At 44.1% G+C, this 11,574-nt stretch overlaps 1 protein-coding gene across 9 annotated transcripts in view; it reads left to right on the top strand.

Moving 5' to 3' along the window:
* ARID5B (AT-rich interaction domain 5B) overlaps positions 1–11,258 on the top strand; it is a 142,804-nt gene extending 131,546 nt beyond the window's left edge. For all 9 annotated transcript variants that reach the window (XM_015866225.2, XM_015866230.2, XM_015866226.2 and 6 more), the window contains 2 exons: positions 1,095–1,293; positions 5,405–11,258. In XM_015866225.2, coding sequence (XP_015721711.1) covers positions 1,095–1,293; positions 5,405–7,552 — 2,347 coding nt within the window. In that variant the 3' untranslated portion in view covers positions 7,553–11,258. The remainder of the gene's footprint in view (positions 1–1,094; positions 1,294–5,404) is intronic.
* Positions 11,259–11,574: the final 316 nt, after the last annotated feature.

Consider the following 11,574-nt stretch of genomic DNA (forward strand, 5'->3'; position numbering starts at 1 on the left):
TTCTGCCTTGCAGTCCTAGATTAAAGATAATTAAGGATTCCTGGTATTTGAGCAGATTTATGTTGTTTATAAGCAAAGTACATTTTCTTCATAGAGTCAACTTGCCTTTAAAAAAAAAACAAAAACAAATTATGTTTGCCGTATGAAAGTTCATATTTTTAAAGTCTCAGTCTTGTATTAATCCCACAGTGAGTCATTAATCATACCAAATGCATTATAAAAACTTTAATCACTGAAGTTGAAACTGAGATTGTAATGCAATCCATCCCTTTTAATTATATCGGTTATTTTCCCTTTCAGATCAAGAATAGCAAGGGGAAAACAGATAGATTAAAACTCAGAGTGTTTGATGCTTTTGGGGGAGGATATTTTCTGTTTGTGTTTCTTTGTTTTTTTAAAGCGATTTTGTACGCTTCATGGAGGAAGGTTCCACTGCTCAAAATTCTTTCACTTTTAACTCTTTAAAAGAAAAGACTCATTTGGGAAGGCAGGGACTGTGGTGCCTGGCACCCTGTGTGGGGGTGCTTAGAAGGGTCAGGGTGGGCTGGCGCTGCACCGCGCTGTGTGCTGTGCCCGCTGTTGCAGGTTTCCATACTCGGATGTCTTCCACCCAGTTTCTGGCATTTATCCTTGCACTCCGGGGAAACTCCAGCCTGGAAATGGTATAGCTGTTATCAGGTTGGCTAGGGCTTTGGAGGTGTTTCCCTGGGGTTCGCTGCATGCTTTTTAAGGATAGGGAGAAAAAATGGTTGTGGGTTTTTTTAATGGTAAATGGTTGTGTTGGTTTTTTTTAAATCAATCTAAAACATAGTGGCTCGTACGTATCCTCATCTGTACAAATTGCTGTGGCTGCCTGAACCACTACAGCCTCACTGACAACTGATATGCGCCAACTCCACTCAATTTATGCCACACAGTAATCTTGCCAAATAAATTGATTTATCATACTTGGATTTGTAGATATAGAGTTTACAGTGATGCTTTTATGCCACGGAAGAAAATAGATTTATTAAGAGAACTGCTCATAGTAGATACATTTTATTCTTTGCTAGAAAAGCAAAACCTGATCAATTATTTGTTCCTTAATCCCCTAGATTAATCCTGCCGTATGAAAGATTTATTAAAGGAGAGGAAGATAAGCCACTGCCTCCAGTGAAACCTCGAAAACAGGATAACAGTTCCCAGGAGGGCGAAGCGAAAACAAAAGTGTCTGGAACAAAACGCATCAAAAATGAAAACCAAAAGAGCAAGAAGGAGAAAGATAATGCTCAGAAACCCCAAGATGCATCTGAGGTTGGTTGCTTCCCTGCTTTTCAACTTTTCAATTAAAAATGTGCAGTTTTAATCGATCAAAATTCAGTGATAAAATACATAATTTAAACTGGAGAATCCTGAACAGTTGGCCTTCGAGTTTGCTCAGCAGTAGAAATTCATTTGGTGTGGTGCTGTGTCTGCTGTGATTTTGCTGGGTTGCAAACAGCCACCGGTTAGCTCCATATTGCTTAGGAGTGACGGCAGAAGACCAAGCTCTAGATACAACAAGTATCATTTCTGCTCGTTGTGTTGCACAGTGGTCACCACGAAAAGATCAGCATCTGCCAAAAGGAAACCACACAACTACCACAGTTATTTCCTAATCTTAAGTATAGGGTGCGGGAACCTCTAATATTGCTGCTAATGTTGTGGTAACTGCTGGGTATAGCTGGTTTTTATAGTAGTAACCTCTGGAATAAGCCCTTCTGCACTTACAGGTGTATGCACGTGACCATCAGAAAACATATTACTCCTCAGACTTTTATCATGTTATACTCAATTTCTCTTTAGACTCAAAGGTTAAATTTTGAGCAGAGCACCTTCCAAGCTTTAACTGAGACTGAGGTCTCACATACCACAGATGGTTTTCAGCTGAGATGCTGCTAACCTGCTTCACATGGGCAGGTCCTGGTATCCACATAGAATCACATTATGTGTGCTCATAGGACAGCTCTGATTTTGTGTTCGCAGCCCATGAAAAGATAGATCAGTGGGATTCATATTTGTCTGCAGATTAAGGGTAAGTTTCATACATAGCTCAGTGCTATAAAACCAATAGACATTTTCTTCCAGCGTTTCTTAAACGTGTCTTTTGCCCATCTGAGCCACTCTATACTGTGTCCTCCGTGCACCTTGTGTAAGTGAGGCATTGAAGCGCCTTGCACACAACCAAATACACAAGATGTTGCTTTTCCTGTCTCAGTCTGCCAGATCTCAGCAGCCTTCAAGGCGTTGCAGTGAAAGTAAGTATTTAAAGAATGTTGAAACACATGACTTGCCCGGCAGACTATGGCTGCTTCCTTGCCTTCATTGCTGTCTGGCAGGTACTTAAGTCCTGTTTCTAAACCAGTCTGAAATTGGTATTGAGTCAACTACCAACAACCCTCCTCCTTGTTGCTTAAAAAAATCACAGAACCAGTAAGCACAGATGCATTTGAGACTTTGCATGCTGTTTCAAGAGCAAAATATTCTGATTTTTGTGTCCCAGTACCACTTTAAGTTGTGCTTACACTGAAAAATGTCATCTCTTGTCCAAAACAGAATTTGTTTTCAATTGCCTTGATCGACAGCATCTTTAGTATCAAAAGTAACAGTGCTCTTCAGAGAGGGATTTTTATTTTCCCTTGTGTTGTAATTTTAAAGCAGAGAACCCCATTGGGGGAAAACTCCTCTGCTTCTGATTGCAAATACCTGAAGTGCATATAACCTCCTTAAGTCAGTGGAACATTCAACACAAATTGCCCAAAGCAAGGAAATGCAAAGCTAAGGCTTGTGCTCTCTTCCCCTGTCACTCCTTTGTGCCCGCTTGTTTACTGTGGGGTCTTAGATCAGCAAGATACCTTACATACTGTTGGTACTGCCACACTTAAGCACAGCATAACAAGCCAGCAACAGAGCATCAGCCTTAACTTTGAATTTCCTTGCTTTTGTTGTTCCCTATCTCAAACTTCCTGCTGCTTGAACTGCAGTTATTTTTGTATGTGGTTTGCAGGAAGAGTTCTTAGAGCTGCACTTATCAGAAGCATAAGGAGCCGAGCCGAGACAATAAAAATACACAAATATGGCAGTTTCCCACTGTACAATGGTACCTTTTAAAGAAGAATGAATCTCTCACTTCTAGGATGGATGGTGGTGTCCTGCTCCTGTTTAATCAGGGCAGGCATTTAAAAACTGCATCCTTCACATGGGTTACTGTATGGATGGCTGCATGAAGCCGGAGAAGCGAGGAGGCCCAAGGGGTGGATGCTTCCCCCCTGGATTGGGTGCTCATCAGTGCTTCTTCGCAAAGGGAGTTCTGTGCCCAAGGCATCATCCAGTCCTTCAGGGTGGGAGAAGCCTCCAATCTGCTGTGGCCAGGTGGAAGGCCTCACATCGCAGAATCTTTGGGTTGAAAAGGACCACAATGATCATCCAGTTTCAACCCCCTTGCCATGGGCAGGGTCACTAAACACCAGACCAGGCTGCCCAGAGCCACATCCAGCCTGGCCTCGAATGCCTCCAGGGATGGGGCATCCACAGCCTCCTTAGGCAACCTGTTCCAGTGCATCACCACCCTCTGGGTGAAAAACTTCCTCCTAATCTGTAACCTAAACCTCCCCTTTCTCAGTTTAAAACCCTTCCCCCTCACACCCAGCACAGATTCCGTGGTTGCTGCAGGCCTCTTGCCAGACAGCAGAGGTAGTGTGTTGTTCACAGGGGGCTTTTATCGCTGCGTGTGGATGTGTAGGCATGGTTCCAGCCAAGCCACCATTTACACCGTTCTTGCATGTGGCTTCAGAGCGGGCTGTAGCTGTGGGCTCAAGGATACCCAAGCTACAAAAGAGCAGTCTTCTCCATTGTACGTTCAACTCACAGCACAAGAAGTATGCAGGGAGAGAATATAACTTTAATTTATTAGGATTGCATTTGCCTTTGTGCTCTTCCCTCTCTTCCTGCCATTGCAATGACATTGTCTCTGTAACAAGATACCAGACAAAATGCTATTAGCCGTAGAATGCACATTTCCCCGCAATAGCTGAAACTTCAATCAAAATGTTGCTTAACAGAAACAAAGAGCAGAATGTGCAGTTATTAAATATCATTTCTGTCTTTTTTTTTTTTTCATCCTTGCTTTGCTCATCTGTCTGGTATTTTCCTGTAATTTTATAAGCTCAAGAGACTAGGGATAGTACTTTGTAAAGAACCTAATGATGATATTTGGACTGCAAAAGGCAGCTATTAGTTTAAAAAGAAGAAGTTACGATGGCTAATGGACACTGCAACTAATAGACCAGCCAAACACACAGGAATATTTAAAAGCAGCTGTGAAGAAATAAATCTCTGAGATGATTAGATTTGTTAGGACCTTCTCCAGTCTCCCACTCCTGCGATAGAGCAGCATTTAGATAATAACTTTCATGATGTGTTTTATCTTTACAACTAAGAACGAAGGAAAACAGTAATAATAAAGGGTTCACACGATGCTGCTGTTTTATGACTGTCTCATACCACCCTGACATGTCAGAGGAGAATGACAGCAGTTTTGAAAAAGGCTGTCAGTCAGCTGGATCGCAGATGGGATGCTCTGATGACCTCTGCGGGTCACAGTTCAGCCAGCGACATAATGGGATGAATAGTGTGACTTGTGCACACAGGCTGTATTAATGGTGAAGCAGAAAGAGCTGCAGTCCCATTGACGATAACATATAAAAGCTGTGTTTGTTATAGCGTGCGCACGCACTTACGGAATGTTGACAACTTCAATTTAATCTGTTAATCAAAAAATGCGTGTCCTAGTGAAGCTGCAGCAGTGATTTGCTGCCTACAATAGGGATTCCTAGTATGCCATTTCTGTCATTTTCACACTTTAATGCAGAACTGGGTGTGAACGATCTCCTCGGTGATCACTGAATTTTAAGAACAATGCTGGACAGACTGCATTTTCAGCTTCATGTAAGAAAACATGTTTGGATGCATGTGCACTTGCTTCATGTAAGAAAACATGTTTGGATGCATGTGCACTTCTCATAGGTGAAGTTGGCTAGTGAGAAAATCTTTATAGCCTTTTTGTTTCTGTTATGAAATCTGCTCTCCTGCGTTTGCCTAATTAATTTTAAGACTATAACCTTAGTGTTTAGCAGTGAAGCCACTGGTGCCTCTAGTCAGGCTGCTTTGAAATGCCTTATTATGACACTGGCAGGGATGGTGTATTTCTAGGAGGTATGTTTTCTTTGTTTGACTCCAGTACCTGGTATTCGAGCTCTTGCATTCCAGCATGGTGACTGACAAGTACATCTCTAGCAGTAGCAAACAGTGTACCGTGTATGTTCTTCTGAACAGTCTGCCAAAATGTACAGCATTCTCGTAACTGTCTATTGAATCATTTTATTAGGTTTCTTCAGAACAAGAGAAGGATCAAGAATCAGCAGACCAGAAAAATTTTGCAGAGCATCCTACAGCAGGAGAGACGAAACAACCCAGTCAAGCACCTCCACCTCTTTTGCCAGAGGCAGCTCGGGCACTGCCTATGGAAAAGACAGACATGACAGAAAACAGCTCAAGCAGTGAGAAAGCCAAGGAGGAAGTTCCTCATTCGTCATCTTTCTCAAGTGTTTCCATGCCCCTGGATGAAGATACCGTGCTGGATGCCACTGTCACAAAACAACTGCACTCCTCAGCAGATACCCTGGAAGACACAAAGCCAGAACGAAGGATACACAAAGCTTTTACTGAGAGCTTAGAAAATGAACCTCCAGAAATGCCCTTCTCGACTTTCCCAGTCCAGCTGCCCACTCAAAGTGATATGGAAGATGATAAATTGCCAGAGATGGCTGATTACATTGCGAACTGCACGGTGAAAGTAGATCAGCTGGGAAACGAAGATATCCACAATGCACTGAAGCAAACGCCCAAAGTACTGGTGGTCCAGAACTTTGACATGTTCAAGGAAAAAGAGCTGCCTGGGTCCATGAGTGACGACTCCACTTTTGGTTACACACCACTGCTCTACTCAAAGGGTAATCCGGGCATTATGTCACCCCTGGCAAAGAAAAAGCTGCTGTCACAGGTCAGTGGGGCAGCCTTATGTAGCTATCCTTACGGTTCTCCTCCACCTTTGATTAGCAAAAAGAAATTGAACAGCAGAGATGAACTGTCATCAAGCCTATCACAAGGTCCCCACGTCCCTAATTCTGATCCCATAGCAATTAATAGGCCGTCGGTCATACAACACGTGCAGAGTTTTAAATCCAAGGAAGAAAGGAAATCAATTAATGATGTTTTTAAACATGACATGCTAAGTAAAGCGGATCCTCAGCGCTGTGATTTTTCACAACATCACCTCAGTTCTCTTGCTGAGTCGTATGTACCGAAGACAGATATCCAGGACTGCAAAGATAAAATGAGTGAGAAAAGGGCACTGCAGCACTCCCGTGTGCCCACTTTCCTGGCAGATTTTTATTCATCACCTCATCTGCACAACCTTTATAGGCACACAGAGCACCACCTTAATAATGAACAGACATCAAAGTACCTCCCCCGGGACATGTTCAGAGAGTCTGAAAATATTTCTACTTTTACTCAACACAAACACCAAGAAAAACTAAATTTAAATTATCACCCGTCTTTGCATCAGCAAGAAAAAAAGGCGGCAGTGGAAGCCTCTTCAGATGATCAGCCAACAGATTTGAGTCTTCCAAAGAGCATACACAAACAGACTGCAAAGGCTCCAGGCTCCGGTCTCTCTCACTCATCTATGGCCCAGCAAGAAGGCAAAGGTATCTCCCTGTTCCAGTCTGCGAGCAGCCAGGCGGTGAGCCTAGACTGTAACCCCAAAGCTTGCCGTGTGTCCCCCATGGCCATGACAGCACCTAAAAAACACAGCGAGTTACTCCACAGGTCCGGGAAGCAGCAGGCACAGAGACTGGAGAACCTGAGGAAGATGGAGGGGATGGTGCATCCTATCATTGGCCGCAGAATGAGCCCTCAGAACATCGGGGCTGCTCGGCCTTTGAAGCGGGGCCTGGAGGATTTGGACAAAGTCATTTCCGAAAAAAAAGTCCGAGCTGTCTCTCCTCTGCACTTACCAAAGGAGACCTCGGTGAAAGAAAAGGTACCCGATGCGGAGGGGGAAGGCAGCAAGTCGCTGCATGGGCTGCATTCAGGCAGCGTGCTGGAGAGCCACAAGTTTCCCCTCTCAGCCCCAATCTTCCCAGGCTTGTATCCAGGAACCCTGTGCGCAGGGCTGAACAATCGCCTCCCACCTGGGTATTCCCATCCTTTACAGTACTTGAAAAACCAGACCGTGCTCTCCCCATTAATGCAGCCTTTGGCTCTCCATTCCCTCATGGTGCAGAGACAATTCCTCACATCCCCTGCAAATTCTCAGCAACTGTATAGACACTTAGCCGCAGCAACACCTGTAGGAAGCTCGTACGGTGACCTTTTGCATAACAGCATTTATCCGTTAGCTGCTATAAACCCTCAAGCTGCATTCCCACCTTCCCAGCTGTCCTCCGTACATCCCAGCACAAAACTGTAAATCCCCTCACTCACAAAAAAACGGTCTGAGGAGAGCAGTTCAGTTAGCGACATTCCTCCCCCTGTGATGATGTCTTGCAGATCTGTATTGCTGTAAGCCAGGATGCCGTCATATCCCGCGTGGCGGAAAGCTTTGGAGTGTGATCGAGACAGGACTACTTCTTTAATTCTGGCCCCACGCCGGTCCCCCCTCCCCTCACCCCTGCCCTGGCAAAACAACAACAACACACACACTCAAAAGTTCTTTGGATTTTGCATATGTGTTTTCTGAAAGTACTTGTGTCTGGTAGGAGCAAATGTTCAAAGGGAGCCGTGGAAACGCAGGCCCAGTCCCGAGCTCACTGAAATGAGAGGCGACGTTTGCATTTGCTTTTCATTGAGCCAGGGACCAGAGGCCGAGTGTTGTTGTAAATGAGTCGAGGACTCGAGATGAACTTGGCAAGGAGAAGAGGGCCGAGAACCCCCAGGATCAGTGGATGTGCTGTTTTGGGTAACTTTCCTGACTTTTAAAGATTCAATCAATGCAATGTATAGTAAAATGGCAATAGATTTTTCATTTTAACACTATTAGAACAGAAGGGTAAACACTGATTAATTTGACTGTACATATCCACCTCGTAAACTACCAATGTCACATTTGGTCACAATAATTTATATAGTTTTGTTTGTCCAATATACTCTGTACTCTTTATGTTTGTTTCTTGGTTTGTTTTGTTTGTTGTTTTTTTTTTTTTCTATTTTTTTTCTTTTTTGTTTTCTTGGGGTTTTTTTGTTGGTTTTTCTTTTTAAATTAAACATTATCATTTTATCTTCAACTTTTGTAAAAGGCTGTGGCTGTCCTAATTTTTTTATGTCTGTAATTCTTCCAGCTTCTTCATTCTTCTGAGCAGCGTTTTTGTTTCGTTTTTGTGGTAATGTTTACTGTTTACAAACTGAAGCAACTGGTTCACATTCATCTTAATGGATACAAACGTACTATAGGTAATATTATGGTGCAAGGGTGCAAACAAGGTTCCTTTCCCTATGGCCTGACCCCGCAGGTGCTGAGCACCTCTCACTTTCCTGATGCTGTTGTGGTGGCTCGTGCTGCTTTTCCCTCCCAAAATGAGCTTTGCTTTCCCATATTGTGGTCCGTGAATTTGTCGAGAGTCGCACTTAGCTAACCCAGGCTGTGAAACCCTCCTGTGTACCAGAGATCTGGAAAACTAAACCTCACTGACACAAGATGGTGGATGGCAGAGATGTCCAGAACACAGATGGGAGATTTGTGAGAATGGTAAGAATTTCAGCAATTAGGACAGCAGTCCTAATGGTCTGAACCGAGGGTGTGCAGGTCCTATGCCGCGGGCAGGGCTTGGTGGGATGGGTGGGGGTCATGCAGCGGATGCCATGCCACTGGGCACAGCTGGCACCCACGGGCTGGGTTTGTGTGGATGGAATCTGGACCCTGAGGTGGCAGAGGAGCCGAGTACTCGTTGGGATGGTCCTGGCACTTCCATGGGGACCACGTCCCTCCCTGAGCATCTGCCAGAGAGTGAGAGCCGGGCACAGAGAGGCTGGGTTTGGTAATGAAAGAGCTATCCTGTGGCTGCATGTTCACACTGAAAGACGTCACCACCATGCAGCTGAGTCTAGACATTGATAGAGGAGTGTGGCTTAGAGGCTTTTTACAATGTGAAAATTGGTTGCGATTCAGACCATCTCAGTTTACTGTTCAGAGACAGCATAATTGATGTGAAAACAAATATGGAAACTACTAAGAAACACTTTGCATGCTAGGCATGTCATTAAATTTTCCCGTGATATGAAGCCAAATACAATATATAATGTATCATAGTTAATATCCAAAGGTGGAAACCAGAATAATATACTTGTCTACTGTTAAAGATCCAGCTTCTTCAATTCAATACTTTATATTCCTGTGGTAAAACTATATTTAATTGATCAATAAACAGACTAGTAGAACTTAGAACATGGATGTGCCACTGCAGAGCATCCTGCTGATCCACGGATCTTACAGGAACAGAACCACAGGCTCAGCTGGGCAGAGGCCATAATGTCGAGGACATCTCTAGTAAAGTTGCACTAGGTCTGAATTGTGAGAATCAGGGGCTTGGGGATGGGTGGGAGGAGGGAGGGCTGGGGGGCAGGGGGAGAATATGAGAAACTACAGCAAACACAAATAGGAGTAGTGTGTTTGGCAAAACAAGCATTTCTCTTCCTTGTTTTGTTAAATCTGTGTGCTGGGTTTGTGCATTTGTTTATGCAGTGTCCGCTTTCCCTTTGGTTACGTCACGTTGGAGTTTGGTCGTAGCCTTTGTGAAGCAGAGCTAATGCCGAGCGGGGTTGGGGGGGGAGTGTGGGGAGGAGGGCTTTGCCTCCCCTGGGAGGAGACCATCCAGGCCCCTCCTGGCAGGGAGGCTCGTGTGTGCTGGGTGAGACATCGGGACAAATGAAAAGAAATGGTAGCGTAAGGCCCCAGCAGAAGGGGTGCGTTGTTTGTTTAAGAACTCTTAAGATAAATCTTGGAAGTCTTTCAAAAGGCTATTGAATTCTCCATTGGCTGAAAGACTTTTTTTATGTCTTAAATGGGACTTTGTTTGCATTGTTTGAGTTCAAGGGGCCTTATTATTGAATGAAATTGCACAAGCCTCTCTTTGTGCAATCAAACCATTGTTATTGATAGGTTTGTAAAGGAAACTGTGGAATCTAATTGGCAATAGAGTCATAAACTTATTTACCAAGAGCCAGTTCCAAGAAATGTTGCAAGCCGAACGCACTATGTCCAGCATTCATTAGGGATGCTAAAGGTTGTGAGATGATGTGACGGCCCAGCAGCCGCAGCTCTCGCGTGCCTTCTGGCTGCGGGCTGGGCTTGCCTTCACCAAGCAGATCCACAGTAGCACCTGGCTGTCAGTACAGCGCACTCCCAGCAAGGGTGTAGGTGAGTGAGTGAGGAACACTGCAAGTCAGCCTGGCTGTGTGAGCTGCTTCCTTGGTGTGCCAGTGCCTGGGAAGTCGCCTGTTGTAGCTCAGGACAAGCTGGCTTGGCAGCGCAAGGTGGTGGTGGGCCAGGAGGGCCGTGCCTCCTATGCTGCGATGCTCACAGGGCTGCCAGGATGCTCCTTCCCACACTGTCCGCTCACCCAGTCGTCACGATTTTAGTGAGAAACAGGAATTCCTGCCCTGGTGCGAGGCCCGCAGCGTGAAAACTGTAACATGAGCACTTAACAGTGGTGTTTGCTGTAAATGTGGTCGATACATCACTTGTTCTCTTCCTCCTCCCGCCCTCCTCCCCCAGACCCATAGTTTTAAATATGTTCTAATAATGGCAGCATACTCTACTAGCTGTTTATACTTTTTTAACTTTCTTTTGTTGTAAATATTGTATACTTTTTGTGATTCAAGTTATGTAGCCTATATGCTCTGTAAGGTGATGATTTGTATATATAAAAATGGCCCAGTAATATTATATAGTTTCCCATTATAAAGGTTATTGAGTAACCTTTGTGTTAGTTTAAACACTACCAGAAATAAAGCTGAGCCAACTATAAACACTCAATTTTTGTATGTTTTCCAAATTGTACTTATTAATGCTTTTGATACTGTATTATGTGCCAATAGTTTCCCAATCACATAGCAGGCAAAAGATATTTTGTACTTTTTGATCCACTGTAATATTTAATAAAAAATGTTACTATCTGTTCCCTTTTGTGTTTGATTAATAATTCTGTAAACAGCCCTTATCACCATGGATTACATATTATCCCATCTGACCTTTCAGCCCTCTTATATTGGTTTTCTAGAGAAAATATTCCCTCCTGCAAATGATTAGATTAAAGAAATGGAAGTTTGCAATTTCCTAGAGGAGGAAGCGACAAGATCTTAGTGCCCCTCAATTTTCGCAGTGTGCTCACATTAAAGCATGGCTCGGTCAGGCTGACTGCAGGAGCAGCTTTGGATGGGACGACGTTCATACCTTCTCCAGAAAGTCTGTTCCATTGGTATCTCAGGGCAGAGTTT

Source organism: Coturnix japonica, chromosome 6, assembly GCF_001577835.2.
Source record: "Coturnix japonica isolate 7356 chromosome 6, Coturnix japonica 2.1, whole genome shotgun sequence".
In the NCBI taxonomy this organism is placed as follows: Eukaryota; Metazoa; Chordata; class Aves; order Galliformes; family Phasianidae; genus Coturnix; species Coturnix japonica.